At 41.5% G+C, this 18,157-nt stretch overlaps 1 protein-coding gene across 1 annotated transcript in view; it reads left to right on the forward strand.

Moving 5' to 3' along the window:
• Positions 1-4,463: 4,463 nt before the first annotated feature.
• The window catches only part of sgpp1b (sphingosine-1-phosphate phosphatase 1b), a 42,943-nt gene continuing 29,249 nt past the window's right edge, over positions 4,464-18,157 (forward strand). Inside the window, exon 1 of the mRNA XM_061987585.2 lies at positions 4,464-5,405. Within this exon, the coding sequence (XP_061843569.2) occupies positions 4,746-5,405 (660 nt within the window). The 5' untranslated portion in view covers positions 4,464-4,745. The remainder of the gene's footprint in view (positions 5,406-18,157) is intronic.

Genomic DNA, 18,157 nt, shown 5'->3' on the forward strand with positions numbered 1-18,157 from the left:
TCCAATAAAGCTCTTCTTCTGAAGTAGAAATACTCTTATGTATTGCCGTCGCTCTGAAGATACTATGTTCAATGACATAACTAATATCCCTCAAGGGTGAAAACTCAAAAACATTGAACCTTCCACTTAAATACCCGCAGCCTCGTGCTACTTTGTGTATTCTTGGAATGGGGTTCAGTGAATATTCACGCTGGGTTTGAACATAGGAAAAATAATAACGCTGTGCTTTAATCAAGTGATTCTTTGCCGTACCACTAGAAGGAGAGGGCATTCAACCGTGTCCCTCGTAGTGTCCTGTGGGGGCTGCTCCAGGAGTACAGGGTCCAGGGTCCGTTGCTACGGGCCATTCGGAGCAGGAGTCTTGTTCGCATTGCCGGTCGTAAGTCAGACATGTTCACAGTGGACAAATTGGACTCTGCCAGGGCTGCTCTTTGTCACCGGTCCAGTTCATTATTTTTATGGACAAAATGTATTGCCGCAGTCAGGTTGAGGAGGGTTTCCAGTTCGGTGGCCAGGGGATGGCATCTCTGCTTTCTGCAGATGATTGGCTCCATCAGGCTGGAACTTCCAGCGTTCACTGGGGCTGTTTTCAGCCCAATGTGAAGCTGCTGGGATGAGAATCAGCAACTCTAAATCTGAAGCCATGGTTCTCAGTCGGAAAAGGGTGGACTGCGCCCCCCGAGTTAAGAGTGAAGTTCTGCCTCAAGTAGTGGAGTCCAAGTATCTCGGGGTCTTGTTTACGAGTGAGGGAAGAATGGAATGCGAGATTGACCAAAGGATCAGCGCAGCGTCTACATTTAGCAGTGATGCAGCCCCTGTACCGGCCTGTCATTTACCTGTCAGTCTACGTTCCTACCCTCACCTATGGTCACGACCTTTGGGCAATGACCGAAAGGACAAGATCGAGAATACAAGCGGCAGAAATTAGTCTGGGATAATAATAGAATGATAAATGACACAATATGTTACTGCATATGTCAGCAGAATAAATAGGAGCCTTTGTTTGTTTACTTACCACTAAAAGACAAGTTGTCTTGTAAGTTCACTATTTTATTTAAGGACGAAATTGCAATAATAAACATTTGTTTAATGCAGTGTTTTTCAACCACTGTGCCGCGGCACACTAGTGTGCCGTGAGATACAGTCTGGTGTGCCGCGGGAGATTATCTAATTTCACCGATTTGGGGTAAAAAATATTTTTTGCAAACCAGTAATTATAGTCTGTAAATGATGTGTTGTTGTTGAGTGTTGGTGCTGTCTAGAGCTCGGTAGAGTAACCGTGTAATACTCTTCCATATCAGTAGGTGGCAGCAGGTAGCTAATTGCTTTGTAGATGTCGGAAACAGCGGGAGGCAGTGTGCAGGTAAAAGGGTGTCTAATGCTAAAACCAAAAATAAACAAAAGGTGAGTGCCCCTAACAAAAGGCATTGAAGCTTAGGGAAGGCTATGCAGAATGAAACTAAACCTGAACTGGCTACAAAGTAGACAAAAACAGAATGCTGGACGGCAGCAAAGACTTACTATGGAGCAAAGATGGCGTCCACAATGTACATCCGAACATGACATGACAATCGACAATGTCCCCACGAAGAAGGATAAAAACAAAGTAGATGCGGGAAATATCGCTCAAAGGAAGACTTGAAACTGCTCCAGGAAAATACCAAAAAAAGAGAAAAAGCCACCAAAATTGGAGCGCAAGACAAGAACTAAAACACTACACACAGGGAAACAGCAAACAACTCCAAATAAGTCACAACGTGATGTGACAGGTGGTGACAGTACACCTACTTTGAGACAAGAGCTATATTGATGCATGCTTGGTTATGCTTTAAATCATACTTGCCAACCTTGAGACCTCCGATTTCGGGAAGTGGGGGGTGGAGGGTGGGGGGCGTGGTCGGGAGTGGGGCTGGGCGTGGTTGGGGGCGTGGTTAAGAGGGGAGGAGTATATTGACAGCTAGAATTCACCAAGTCAAGTATTTAATACATATATATATATATACCGTATTTTCCGCACCATAAGCCGCCCTGGGTTATAAGCCGCGCCTTCAATGAACGGCATATTTCAAAACTTTGTCCACCTATAAGCCGCCCCGTGTTATAAGCCGCATCTAACTGCGCTAAAGGAATGTCAAAAAAACAGTCAGATAGGTCAGTCAAACTTTAATAATATATTAAAAACCAGCGTGATGTGGGCGCGCATGGAGTCGTATATCAACATGGACGGAGCTGCGTGAAAAAAGCCACCCGGCCTCTTCGCGTAAACTTACCTTAACCACTCGCTCATCTTTTCTTCATCCATCCATCCCTTCGAGTTAGCTTTTATGATGACGCCGGCTGGAAAGGTCTCTTTTGGCAAGGTCTTCCTTTTGAATATCACCATGGGTGGAAGTTTCTGGCCATTAGCATGGCAAGCTAGAACCACAGTGAAGGATGACTTCTCATTCCCTGTGGTGCGAATATTCACCGTACGTGCTCCCGTTGTATCCACAGTGCGGTTCACAGGAATATCAAAAGTCAGTGGAACCTCGTCCATGTTGATAATGTTCTCTGGCCGGATCTTTTTTTCAGCTATCTTGTTTTTACAATATGCACGGAAAGTAGCCAGCTTTTCTTGAAAGTCTTTAGGCAGTTGCTGTGAAATAGTAGTCCGTGTGCGGATGGAGAGATTGCGTCTTTTCATGAACCGGAAACCTGTCGCTTAGTAGGAGCCATTTTGTGGTCTTTACAGATGTAAACACACAAGGGAAATGAAACGTAATATCCGCGCGCTTTTTCTTCTTCTATGGGGGCGGGTGGTTGCTTACAGTAGAAGAAGAAGCGCTTCCTGTTCTATGGGGGCGGGTGCTTACCTTGGCGGTTGCTTGCGTAGAAGAAGAAGCACTTCCTCTTCTACGAGGAAAAAAGATGGCGGCTGTTTACCGTAGTTGCGAGACCGAAACTTTATGAAAATTAATCTTAATATTAATCCATATATAAAGCGCACCGGGTTATAAGCCGCACTGTCAGCTTTTGAGTAAATTTGTGGTTTTTAGGTGCGGCTAATAGTGCGGAAAATACGGTATATATCTACATCCTGAAAATATGCAAACAAAACTGTGTTTAAATAATTGATACTTCAAACTTGCATAAATAAATATTAAGGAATATAACATAACTTGGCTTCTGAGAGCTTCAAAATGTAATGAATAAAATGCTAAAGTTGTTGATAAACAAGCAATTATTTTAATAATTAAATATGGTCATTTTAAAATGAATCATCATGATAATTTAAAATTAATTATTTCAAATATGTTTATTTTAATGTATAATTCTATGGCTGGATGTAATAAGGAGTCAGAAAAAATACAAATAAAAATAAAATTAATTTTTATGTTTTTAGCAAAATATAGTAAAAATGTATTTAGTTATTTTAAAAAAAATTAATAAATATATTTATTTTTAGGTAAGATAAACATAATAATACAATTTGTCTCTAGTCTGGATGATTTAGTTCTAAATTGTCACCCTGTTGTCCTCCTGTCGAGAAAAAAGGCTGTCCTCACTCAGGTCTTCATGGAGCTGGAGGGGGCGAAAAGATTTTCGGGAGAATATTTGTCCCGGGAGGTTTTCGGGAGAGGTGCTGAATTTCGGGAGTCTCCCGGAAAATTCGGGAGGGTTGGCAAGTATGCTTTAGATTCATATCCAACAATTGCGACGACTTTTTACTGTCAACTGAGTTTCGTTGTTTAATGATTTCTGCTGGTGGTGTGCCTCCGGATTTTGTCAACACGAAAAATGTGCCTTCGCTCAAAAAAGGTTGAAAATCACTGGTTTAATGTACCGTAAGATTTTTTTGTGGTCCCCTTTATTTTGAAAAGTACCGAAAAGTACCGAAAAGTACCGAAAAATATCGAAAAATACCGAAATACTTTTGGTACCGGTACACTAATACACACATACATGTAAATAGGCGCCAATTCATTCAACAGTGTTAGCATAATAATATTTAATAACATTTGTAACCTATTTTTATGGGCTTTCCTCTTGGTGATGTTAAGTTCCTGTTATACGCGGTCATACAGTATATGCCTTGAGCTCTTATTTTGAAGGCGCTAAGAGCGGAAGTGAGGTCACGTTGTTGGAGGGGAGCTACTTTATTTACCTTCTTTTCAAAACCTCCGCTCCACTCCAACACCGTGACCTCACTTCCGCTCTTAGCGCCTTCAAAATAAGAGCTCAAGGCATATACTGTATGACAGCGTATAACAGGAACTTAACATCACCAAGAGGAAAGCCCATAAAAATAGGTTACACATTAAACATTTACGGAAGAAGACGATGTTGTGAAGCCGCCTGCAGGCACTGAGTGGTAGGATCACTCACATCCGGAGGGTGGCGGTAATGCGCCAACTTAGTTTGCAACCGCCGTGAACCAAGAAGAAGGAGAAGAAGAAGAAGAAGAAAGGCGGGTTGCGGGTAAGCAAAGTGTTGTCATTCGAGCAAGAGCCACCAGCGGGGAGGACAACCTTCCAGCGAGCACTAGGATGAGCAAGAACCATCATTTTGGTATTTATTAACGTGTCTTTTTAAACAACCGTGTCTTTTTGACGGGCACGTCTCGCCGCTTTTAAGTCGTCATAGTCGGAAAACTCGTTTTGGCCAAGCTAATGCTAACACCAGCTTGCCTCCATCGTCCGTCCCCTGTGCGGCCGAAGTAGCCGAGCGACCGCCTCCTCTTTCCGCCGCCGAGCCGCCCTCCAAGCATGGAGAAAAGTAGCCGCTTGCTGGAGCTCCTCCGCTTCCTACGAGACCCCCACCTGGTCGCTCGTTTCCAGCACATTTGCGGGGTGCGAGGGACGTTCTCCGGGGGCGGCGGCGAAGCGGAGCCGAGCGAGGCGCACAACAACGGGGCTTGCTACCACCAGCTGGACGCGGACCACGGGGGCGAGGCAGCGGGGACGGCTCGGAAGAGGACGGCCGGTTTCAAGAACTCTCCCCACAACGGCTCCCTTCCCGAGCACAGCGGGGCCATGACGGATGGAGCCGACACGGTCAAGCCCCTCCGCAGAAACTCCTTGACGGGGGACGCCGGCCAAGAGTTTCGGGTGGAGAACCGCTTCTTGTACTACCTGTTCTCCTTCGGAACCGAGCTGGGCAACGAGTTCTTCTACATCACCTTCTTCCCCTTCCTGCTGTGGAACGTGGACGCCTTCGTGAGCCGGCGGCTCATCATGGTGTGGGTGTGGGTCATGTACCTGGGCCAGTGCACCAAGGACGTCTTCCGCTGGTCCAGACCCGCCTCTCCTCCTGTGGTCAAAGTGGAGATGTTCTACAACTCCGAGTACAGCATGCCGTCCACCCACGCCATGTCCGGCACCGCCATTCCCTTCGCCCTCTTCTTCATGACCTGTGGCCGCTGGGAGGTAAGCAGAAACTCTCCCCCACTTCATCCACCCATTTTAAGAATAAAAAGGGGAAATTATATTGAGTCACTTCCCCTTTGTAGGAAACTGACTAACTTCCTCTTAGGATGTTTCACAACATTGCTGAGTTCTCATTGAAAATGATGAACTATTCTTTTGAGAACATAAACAAACGCTAAACTAAACTATAAAGTGTCAAATTCAAAGCCTATATATCAGTGGTTCTTAAAGAGGAACATTATCACCAGACCTATGTACCGTATTTTCCGCACTATAAGGCGCACCGGATTATTAGCCGCACCTTCTATGAATTACATATTTCATAATTTTGTCCACCAATAAGCCGCCCCGGACTAAAAGCCGCGCCTACGCTGCGCTAAAGTGAATGTCAAAAAAACGCTGCGCTAAAGTGAATGTCAAAAAAACAGTCAGATAGTTCAGTCAAACTTTAATAATATATTGAAAACCAGCGTTCTAACAACTCTGTCCCAAAATGTACGCAAATGTGCAATCACAAACATAGTAAAAGTCAAAATGGTGTAGAGCAATAAATAGCAACATAATGTTGCTCGAACGTTAATGTCACAACACACAAAATAAACATAGCGCTCACCTTCTGAAGTTATTCTTCATTCGTAAATCCTTCGAATTCTTCGTCTTCGGTGTCCGAATTGAAAAGTTGCGCAAGCGTGGGATCCAAAAATGGCCGGCTCCGCCTCGTCGAAGTCATCGGATTCAGTGTCGCTGTTGTTGTGCAGCAGTTCTGTGAATCCTGCCTTCCGGAAAGCTCGGACCACAGTTGTGACCGAAACTATCTGCCCAGGCATTTACGATCCACTGGCAGATGTTGGCGTATGTCGACCGGCGCTATCTGCCCGTCTTAGTGAAGGTGTGTTCGCCTTCGGAGCTGTGTGAAAAAAGCCACCCGGCCTCTTCGCGTAAACTTCCCTTAACCACTCGCTCATCTTTTCTTCATCCATCCATCCCTTCGAGTTAGCTTTTATGATGACGCCGGCTGGAAAGGTCTCTTTTGGCAAGGTCTTCCTTTTGAATATCACCCTGGGTGGAAGTTAGCATGGCAAGCTAGAACCACAGTGAAGGATGACTTCTCATTCTCTGTGGTGCGAATATTCACCGTACGTGCTCCCGTTCCACAGTGCAGTTCACAGGAATATCAGTTGCTGTGAAATACGGTAGTAATCCGTGTGCGGATGGAGAGATTGCGTCTTTTTATGAACCGGATCCTTGTCCTTTGTAGGAGCCATTTTGTGGTCTTTACAGATGTAAACAGGAAATGAAACGTACGGTGATATCCGCGCGTTTTTTCTTCTTCTTCCGGGGGCGGGTGAAGCGCTTCCTGTTCTATGGGGGCGGGTGCTTTCCTTGGCGGTTGCTTGCGTAGAAGAAGAAGCGCTTCCTGTTCTACCGGGAAAAAAGATGGCGGCTGTTTACCGAAGTTGCGAGACCGAAACTTTATGAAAATGAATCGTAATAAAGCGCACCGGGTTATAAGGCGCACTGTCAGCTTTTGAGAAAAATTGTGGTTTTTAGGTGCGCCTTATAGTGCGGAAAATACGGTAAGCGTCAATATATACCTTGATGTTGCAGAAAAAAGACCATATATTTTTTTAACCGATTTCCGAACTCTAAATGGGTGAATTTTGGCGAATTAAGCGCCTTTCTAATATTCGCTCTCGGAGCGATGACGTCACAACGTGGCGTCACATCGGGAAGCAATCCGCCATTTTCTCAAACACAGAGTCAAATCAGCTCTGTTATTTTCCGTTTTTTCGACATCATGCCTCGTCGGTGTGTTGTCGGAGGGTGTAACAACACGAACAGGGACGGTTTCAAGTTGCACCAGTGGCCCAAAGATGCGAAAGTGGCAAGAAATTGGACGTTTGTTCCGCACGCTTTACCGACGAAAGCTATGCTACGACAGAGATGGCAAGAATGTGTGGATATCCTGCGACACTCAAAGCAGATGCATTTCCAACGATAAAGTCAAAGAAATCTGCCGCCAGACCCTCATTGAATCTGCCGGAGTGTGTGAGCAATTCAGGGACAAAGGACCTCGGTAGTACGGCAAGCAATGGCGGCAGTTTGTTCCCGCAGACGAGCGAGCTAAACCCCCTATCGACCCTAGTTTCCCTGGCCTGCTGACATCAACTCCAAAACTGGACAGATCAGCTTTCAGGAAAAGAGCGCGGATGAGGGTATGTCTACAGAATATATTAATTGATGAAAATTGGGCTGTCTGCGCTCTCAAAGTGCATGTTGTTGCCAAATGTATTTCATATGCTGTAAACCTAGTTCATAGTTGTTAGTTTCCTTTAATGCCAAACAAACACATACCAATCGTTGGTTAGAAGGCGATTGCCGAATTCGTCCTCGCTTTCTTCCGTGTCGCTGGCTGTCGTGTCGTTTTCGTCGTTTTCGCTTGCATACAGTTCAAACCGATATGGCTCAATAGCTTCAGTTTCTTCTTCAATTTCATTTTCGCTACCTGCCTCCACACTACAACCATCCGTTTCAATACATGCGTAATCTGTTGAATCGCTTAAGCCGCTGAAATCCGAGTCTGAATCCGAGCTAATGTCGCTATAGCTTGCTGTTCTTTCCGCCATGTTTGTTTGTGTTGGCTTCACTATGTGACGTCACAGGAAAATGGACGGGTGTATATAACGATGGTTAAAATCAGGCACTTTGAAGCTTTTTTTAGGGATATTGCGTGATGGGTAAAATTTTGAAAAAAACTTCGAAAAATATAATAAGCCACTGGGAACTGATTTTTAATGGTTTTAACCATTCTGAAATTGTGATAATGTTCCCCTTTAACCTTGTTGGAGGTACCGAACCCCACCAGTTTCTTATGCGCATTCACCGAACCCTTCTTTAGTGAAAAATAAAAGTGAAGTGAATTATATTTATATAGCGCTTTTCTCTAGTGACTCAAAGCGCTTTACATAGTGAAACCCATTATCTAAGTTACATTTAAACCAGTGTGGGTGGCACTGGGAGCAGGTGGGTAAAGTGTCTTGCCCAAGGACACAACGGCAGTGTCTAGGATGGCGGAAGCTGGAATCGAACCTGCAACCCTCAAGTTGCTGGCACGGCCACTCTACCAACCGAGCTATGCCGCCCCAAAATATTGTTTTTTTTCAAATTCAAGACAAAGTTATATGTTTTTGGTAACACTTTAGTATGGGGAACATATTCTAAATAACAAAGACTTAATTAAAAGTTATTTGGTTAGGGTTAGAGCAGGGGTGTCAAACTCAAACTCAAATACAGAGTGGGCCAAAATTTATAACTAAACAAAGCCGCGGACCAAGGTTGAACAAATTAACCTTTTTGATAGGGACCCAAACAAGTTTTGCATTAAATATTGAACAAGCAAGGCTTATATAACTTTATAGTGACATGCAAAATCGAGTTTCAAATAATAATAATAATAATTAAAAATATATATATACAATTTTAAATAAAAATTGAATGCCTCTTTTCTATTTGCAGCCTTCTGAGGTGAATATCAACATTAACTTTTTCCACAGGCTAATAAATTTGAAAATAAAATAACAATGAATAAACCAACCATTCAGGACTTTAAACTGCTTAGTTTGCAACACACTGATCTAATCTGATGTGCCCAAGCCAGATACCTGCCATCTTTTCTTGGATGCTAGTTCATTAATGTCGGGGCTTTGAGCTGAGGCAACCCTCATTATCGAACGAAGGTGTTCATCAGCCATTATATCTCGTATTCCACAGTCTTGGGGGCGTGCTTTTAACGTCCTCTACGAGCTGACGTCACGTCCGCTTTTCATCCCTTCTAACACTGTGCCCGCCCAGTCACAAGATATGAGCGGCTCCTGTACACACGCACGTAAATGCAAAGCATACTTCATCAACAGCGATACAGTTTACACTGAGAGTGGCCGTATAAGCAACTTTAACATTGTTAGAAATATACGCCACACTGTGAATCCACACCAAACAAGAATGACAAACACATTTTGGGAGAACATCTGCACCGTAACACAACATAAACACAACAGAACAAATACTCAGAACCCTTTGCAGCACTATCTCTTCCAGGACGCTGTAATATACACCCCCGCTACCTCCAAACCCCCACACACACATACACACACTTTGATTGAGTTTTACTCAATATAGGTCATAAAATCTCAGCAACAAGCTGTAATATCTTACTGAGATCATTAAGGACCAAAACACTTAAAACAAGTAAAACACTCAAACATAAAATCTGCTTAGTGAGAAGAATTATCTTATCAGACAGAAAATAAGCAAATATCACCCTTATTTGAGATATTTAATCTTACTTAGGTTTCAGTTTTTGCTGTGTAAGTACTTAATAATGACTAATTAAGAGCCAATATGTTACTAATTTACATGTTAATAAGCAACTAATTAATGGTGAATATGTTCCCCATACTAAATTGTTACCATGTTTTATTACTGGTGCACAAAATGAAGCGTGCATGAACATCACCTTGTTCAAACAACAAAACCAACACACAACTCAGAACAAATTACACACCTGCAAATCAGTCTGACTTCTGCTGTTGCCGTATCCGTAATACGCCGATAGGGAGAAGTTTTTATTTACACGATGAGTCGGGTGTATCTTGACCCCTGAGCCCGACTCACTGAACCCCTAGGGTTCGATCGAACCCAGGTTAAGAACCAGGTTGGATCTGACATCTTTTTAATGTGGTGTGGACACTTTCTTATCTGCTCATCACCTTGATATATTAAGTTAAAAAGTTAAAGTACCACAGATAGTCACACACACACGCACACACACTAGGTGTGGTGGAATTAACCTCTGCATTTGACCTAGGGCTGGGCGATATGGCCTTTTATTAATATCTCAATATTTTGAGGCCATGTCACGATACACGATCTATATCTCCATATTTTGCCTTAGCCTTGAATGAATAAGTAGATTAATAATTAATATACCATGTTGACAATATAATAGAATGATAAATGACACAATATGTTACTGCATATGTCAGCAGCTAAATTAGGAGCCTTTGTTTGTTTACTTACTACTAAAAGACAAGTTGTCTTGTATGTTCACTATTTTATTCAAGGACAAAATTGCAATATGTAATAGTCATAATTTCACTATGTAAAAGCGCTTTGAGTCACTAGAGAAAAGTGCTATATAAATATAATTCACTTCACTTCACTTCACAATAATAAACATATGTTTCATGTACAGTAAGATTTTTTTTGTTAAAATAAAGCCAATAATTAAATTTTTTGTGGTCCCCTTTATTTAGAAAAGTACCGAAATACTTTTGGTACCGGTATCGGTACCAAAATATTGGTATCGGGACAACACTAATACACACAGAAATGTAGATCGGCGCCTATGCGTTCAACAGTGTTGGGACTTTGAATATGACCAATGTATGATCCTGTAACGACTTGGTATCGGATTGATGCCCAAATTTGTGGTGTCATCCAAAACTAATAAGAAACATTTGTTTAATGTACCGTAAGATTTTTTTTGTTAAAATAAAGCCAATACTGACATTTTTTGTGGTCCCCTTTTTTTAGAAAAGTACCGAAAAGTATGGAAAAATACCAAAAAACTTTTGGTACCGGTACCGCTACCAAAATATTGGTATCGGGACAACACTAATACACACAGAAATGTAGATCGGCGCCTGTGCATTCAACAGTGTTAGGAGTTTGAATATGACCAATGTATGATCCTTGGTATCGGATTGATACCCAAATTTGTGGTATCATCCAAAACTAATGTAAAGTATCAAACAACAGAAGAATAAGTGATTATTACATTTTAACAGAAGTGTAGATAGAACATTGATGCATATAATGACAGCAGTATGATGATTCTATGTGTCTACATTACAACATTCTTCTTCATACTACATTAATATATGCTACTTTTAAGCTTTCATGCAGAGAGGGAAATCACAACTAAGTCAATTTAGCAGAAGTGTATTTATTAAACAGTTATTAAGCAGTGGCACAAACATTCATGTCATTTCCAAAACAGAAAGTGCAAGATTGTCAGAGACATTTTAAAACAAGCTATTAGTGCACTTTTGTGCATGATGTCACTAAGATGACATATCAAAACAACACTAAATTAAAGTGCACTTTTTGTACAGAACGCCACTACAATAGTTTAAAACAAATAAAGTGCATGATGTCACACAAGATATTTCAATAAGTGTCAAATAAAAATGAGCTGCATAATAGGAAATCAAATAGTGTATGTCCTTCGCTATGTGGTAGGTTCCTGCGGACGTCATCTCCTTCTGTTGTTGACTATTTTTTTTCATACGGTGTTGATGTGGAAATGGTTGCGTCTGCATTTTGTTGGTGTGGCACCGAACGGAGATGTTGACATGCGGAGTTTCAAGCACTCTTCGCTCTCTAGCGGGTGACTTTTCAAATGATGCTACTTTTTGTAGCAACGCTTTTGCCGCATATTTGACATATAACGGTTGTCTGTTCAACATCCTCCCGCTTGAAGCCAAACCACCGCCAGACGATGGACCCCCTGCTGTTTTTCTTGGGAATTAATTCTTCCTTCATTTGTTACCAGATTCGCATCTTTCTCTCTCTCGTATTACCACTCGCACCGCTAGCATCACAGCTAACGTTACCCATGCCGCTACCTCTCTGCTCCGCGAGGGCGTATGACGTTGCACGCGCGACAGTATGTGACGTATGTAGGAAGGTGCGCTTGTTTTATGTCTCTGTGAGAAGGAAAGACTAGAGAGTGAGAAACGCCTGTAGTGTAATGCCCGCAGCTAAAAGCAACTGCGTGAGAACATAGTCAGGCGTACTGTGCTTCAACATACAAGTGTTATTATGGTGTGTGTATAAGGACACCAATGGCATATTATCTGATGTTTTGTTTCGACTAGGGCTGCAACAACTAATCGATTAAAATCGATTTATAAAAATAGTTGGTGATTAATTTAGTCATCGATTCGTTGGATCTATGCTATGCGCATGCGCAGAGGCTACTGTTTTTATTTTTTATTTTTTTTAAATTTAATTGTAATGTATTTTTTATTTTTTTATAAACCTTTATTTATAAACTGCAACATTTACAAACAGCTGAGAAACAATAATCAAAATAAGTATGGTGCAAGTATGCTGTTTTTTCCCCCCAATAAAATACTGGAAAGGATAGAAATGTAGTTTGTCTATTTTATCCGATTATTAATCGATTAATCGAAGTAATAATCGACAGATTAGTCGATTATCAAATTAGTTGTTGGTTGCAGCCCTAGAACGTATACTCGAATATCACGATATAGTCATTTTATATATCACACAGAGACAAACCTGCAATATATCGAGTATATTCGATATATCGCCCAGCCCTAATTTGACCCATCCATTTGTTCCACCCCCTGGGAGGTGAGGGGAGCAGTGAGCAGCGGAGGTGGCCACGCTCGGGAATCATTTTTGGTGATTTCACCCCCAATTCTAACCCTTGGTGCTGAGTGCCAAGCAGGGAGATAATGGGTCGCATTTTTATACACTAAAATACAGTATCAATCAATCAACCAATCAATGTTTATTTATATAGCCCTAAATCACGAGTGTCTCAAAGGGCTGCACAAGCCACGACTCACACATCAGGGCAAGAAAAAACTCAACCCAATGGGATGACAATGAGAAACCTTGGAGGGGACCACAGAGCAGAAAAGAGACGGCAGATCAACTGGTCTAAAAGGGGGGTCTATTTAAAGCAGGGGTGCTCACACTTTTTCTGCAGGCGAGCTACTTTTCAATTAATCAAGTCGTGGGGATCTACCTCATTCATATATATAATTTATATTTACTTATTTATGAAATATATGTTTTTGTTAACAAGTTAAAGGTGTTTAAAGATAATGCAAGCATGTTTAACACATATAGTTAATATTGTTAATAAATTAAAGGTGTTTAATGATAATACAAGAATGTTTAATACATATAGTTAATATTGTTAACAAGTTAAAGGTGTTTAAAGATAATGCAAGCATGTTTAACACATATAGTTAATATTGTTAACAAGTTAAAGGTGTTTAATGATAATACAAGCATGTTTAAAATATAGTTAATATTGTTAATAAATTAAAGGTGTTTAATGATAATACAAGCATGTTTAACACATACAGTATAGTTAATATTGTTAACAAGTTAAAGGTGTTTAAAGATAATACAAGCATGTTTAACACATATAGTTAATATTGTTAATAAGTTAAAGGTGTTTAAAGATAATACAAGCATGTTTAACACATATAGATTCCTTTCTTTCATGAAGACAAGAATATAAGTTGGTGTATTAACTGATTCTGATGACTTGCATTGATTGGAATCAGACAGTGGTGCTGATAACGTCCGCATTTTTGAATGGAGGAGGAAAAAAGTCCTCCTTTCTGTCCAATACCACATGAAAGTGGTTGGTTTTTGGCATCTTATTTATCCAGCTTCCGTACTCCTTTGTATACACTTTACAAGAAATACATTGTCGGCAAACTCCGTAGCTTGTTAGCTTGTGCACGCCAGCTTTCTGAGACTCTTATTTTGTTAGCGCAGGCAGGATGAAGAAGCGCTTTTATTGTGCAACTGTGCAGTCGGTCTTTGGAGTTTTGACGACAGGTACGGCGCCAGAGTCTGTTGAAATAAAGTGTTTCTCGCCTTCCTGTCGGTAATTTTAATGAGCTGGCAGCAGCCAGCGTCATCTCAGAAGACCCTCGGGTGCCGTGAATGTCAATCAAGTGACGAAAGTGACGTCATAGTGAAGATTTATGATCGCTCATTTTTAGGACTATTTTTTTAATGCCTGGCTGGTGATCGACTGACACACCCTCCGAGATCGACCGGTAGCTCGCGATTGACGTAATGAGCACCCCTGATTTAAAGGCTAGCGTATACAAATGAGTTTTAAGATGGGGACTTAAACGCGTAGTAGGCCTAAGTATTCATTAATAACAAGGCAGAGGTTTTATTTAACAAGCATATTTAATATGTCTGGCCACATTGCACACAGTTTGAACGGTAACACTTTGTTTGAATATTTAATTAAGCAATTCTTTGGCCTACCACTAGAAGTAGTACGAGTACATACTCCAGTTTAGGAATCACTGCAATAGCTTATGTGTAATACATTTATATATTTTCATATATAGTTAGTTTTTAATTGACGTGGCCCTCAATTAAAACAACTTTTTCTGTTGCATTTAATCAATGTGCCATAGTAACAGTATCTACAAGTAGAGAATAATTATTAGTTTTACACGCAGAAAACGATACATACATATAAAATGGATACATGACTTTTTATTTTTATCAAAGACTCTTTGGTGGGAGATGGGGGAGGGAGAGCCTTAAGTTCTTACATGAATTAATTAGTGTTACTCACCTTCTTTATCAAAGTGGCGACCCTCTGAATTTTTTTTATTAAACAGGCAAGAAGCAAGGAATCATGCAGAGACAGAGTTAAATTTAGCTCAATGAGGAGAGATGTTTTGGGCTGTACTCTTAGCTACAGAACCAACCTACGCTCCATGGTAACAGTCCCACGTGCTCCTCTATTTATTTGGGAGGTCCCTGGTTACATCACTGAGGCTGCCTCTGAGGGAAGGGGTGGACACAATATATGATTATTCATGAAATGCAAATGTGCTGACACTCGTGAGATCGCCCCGTCTCTGCTCTGTCTGCGTCACGGTACTCGATGTTCGCCCTTGGCAGTCAGCAGGCCGATTCTGGACACAAGCACCGATACGAAACGATGTCCCTTTGCACAGATAGAAAAGTACAACTTCAGCACAATTGATGATAACTATAGCAACGGCCTTTAAGAGTTGTGTGATAATTTGCATATGATTATTCTAACAACACGCCCTTTCTGCGGGATTATATGTGGACCACCAGACAAAATGACAGCCGAAAATTTTACCCGGAAAAACAAATCCTATAAAAAAAATTAAGCTTTCACTGTAATGTCACTTTCGCACCTGTCATTAAACAACTGGCAGCCACACCAAAAAAACAAGTTATATTTTGTTATGATATGCTGTGATCTTGCAGTCTTTGATGTCTTTGGCGGCATCGTTTTCAAAAACTTTAAGGGAAAGTTCAAGTCATAAAAAAAAAAAAACGCTTTGAAGGTTGACCTAGTTTAGGGTGGAAAGTTAATCCAGTCTGTTACCGTGATGGATTATTGTTCCTGCTACAAAACCATGACAAAGAAGTATCTTTGGCCGTTGAAAAAGAAAGATCTCAGCATTTATAGGTCAAATGAATTAAAGGTGGTGTCAAAAGTTCGATAACGGGAAAGTGACCTTTACGCTGTCACTCGACAGATCATCTTATCTCCAATCACAACTCATTGACAAGCCCAGATAAGGCCGTTGACCTCTTTTGAAGACTTTGATGCCAAGTGGTCAAAGTGGTATTACACGTGACTCGGGTGGGACTTTGACCTCGCCGCCTTGTTTGGTTTTTGGCCTCCAAAATGTTTCACACGGAATGGCAGACGACTTGGCGATGCGGTAAAGTCGAACTCATCGGTTGACCCTTTTTTCTTGTTTGGGAACATTCCCTCCCTCACGAAAGGAAGTATGGTATTTTTCGGACCATAAGGCGCACTTAAAATCCTTTTTAATTTCTCAAAAATGTACGGAATCATTCTGGGTGCGCTTACCGACCTCGCAGCAAATTTATTTGCTACATAGTGTAATGATAACTGTGACCAGTAGATGGCAGTCATACGTGTGGACTGAAGGTTGTTCAATAAATGACGCTAGCAAGTACAGTACAGGTAAGCAAGCAAGAAAGCCCAAAACGTTGATGTGTCATTAAGAATGTAGCACATTCCACACGGCGCTCAAAAACCTGTCAACATTTTTTAGTACGGTTTTGGTAAGCTATGAAGCCGCATCACTTTATGGATTATCAGAGCATTACGGCTACCATAGTCAGACGTACTGTGCTTCAACATACAAACCCCGTTTCCATATGAGTTGGGAAATTGTTTTAGATGCAAATATAAACGGAATACAATGATTTGCAAATCATTTTCAACCCATATTCAGTTGAATATGCTACAAAGACAACATATTTGATGTTCAAACTGATAAACTTTTTTTTTTTTGCAAATAATCATTAACTTTAGAATTTGATGCCACCAACACGTGACAAAGAAGTTGGGAAAGGTGGCAAAAAATACTGATAAAGTTGAGGAATGCTCATCAAACACTTATTTGGAACATCCCACAGGTTGAACAGGCAAATTGGGAACAGGTGGGTGCCATGCTTGGGGTTTTAAAGTAGATTCCATGAAATGCTCAGTCATTCACAAACAAGGATGGGGCGAGGGTCACCACTTTGTCAACAAATGCGTGAGCAAATTGTTGAACAGTTTAAGAAAAACCTTTCTCAACCAGCTATTGCAAGGAATTTAGGGATTTCACTATCTACGGTCCGTAATATCATCATAGGGTTCAGAGAATCTGGAGAAATCACTGCACGTAAGCAGCTTAGCCCGTGACCTTCGATCCCTCAGGTTTTACTGCATCAACAAGCGACATCAGTGTGTAAAGGATATCACCACATGTGCTCAGGAACACTTCAGAAACCCACTGTCAGTAACTACAGTTGGTCGCTACATCTGTAAGTGCAAGTTAAAACTCTACTATGCAAGGCGGAAACCGTTTATCAACAACACCCAGAAACGCCGTCGGCTTCGCTGGGCCTGAGCTCATCTAAGATGGACTGATACAAAGTGGAAAAGTGTTCTGTGGGGTGACGAGTCCACATTTCAAATTGTTTTTGGAAACTGTGGACGTCGTGTCCTCCGGACCAAAGAGGAAAAGAACCATCCGGATTGTTATAGGCGCAACGTTGAAAAGCCAGCATGTGTGATGGTATGGGGGTGTATTAGTGCCCAAGACAATGGGTAACTTACACATCTGTGAAGGCGCCATTAATGCTGAAAGGTACATACAGGTTTTGCCATCCAAGCAACGTTACCATGGACGCCCCTGCTTATTTCAGCAGGACAATGCCAAGCCATGTGTTCCATCAACGTGGCTTCATAGTAAAAGAGTGCGGGTACTAGACTGGCCTGGCGGCGCATCCTGAAGAGACGGTCAGAAAGCGGCTAGAAGATGGTCTGCAAAACATCATCTATGCAACATTTTGACCAAAGAACTACCACTACATGTTATGTAGACCACAAGGAGGTGTTTACATGTAGAAAAAAATCATAATATGACCCCTTTGGTGTGCCTTTTGCATGAAAATAGACCCGCTCATCGGCAGTGCGCCTTATAATCGAGTGCACCCTAAAAATACGGTAAATAGAGAGAGTCAGTTCTTGGGTCAAACTGTGGTCATCATCATATCTTAAAGGGGAACTGCACTTTTGGGGGATTTTTGCCAATCGCTCACAATCATTATGAAAGACATGATGACAGATGTAATATTTATTCTTTAAAGCATTCTAACTGGTGAATAAACGGAAATAAAAGTCAGCTTACAGCGGAACCAATGGGAGGTCTTTTATTCCGCCCATAAAACCCAATAAAAAAAAACATCCAAAAAGCGCCAACAATACTAATTTACATTTCGTGATGTACGCACTGAAAGGCGGATGAACGCCCAAGTAGACGTGTTTCCATTGTGCATGTTTCAAGGTGAACTTTGCAGAAAGAGAAACATCGTGTATTAAA

This window comes from Nerophis lumbriciformis, linkage group LG26 (genome assembly GCF_033978685.3).
Source record: "Nerophis lumbriciformis linkage group LG26, RoL_Nlum_v2.1, whole genome shotgun sequence".
NCBI lineage: Eukaryota > Metazoa > Chordata > Actinopteri > Syngnathiformes > Syngnathidae > Nerophis > Nerophis lumbriciformis.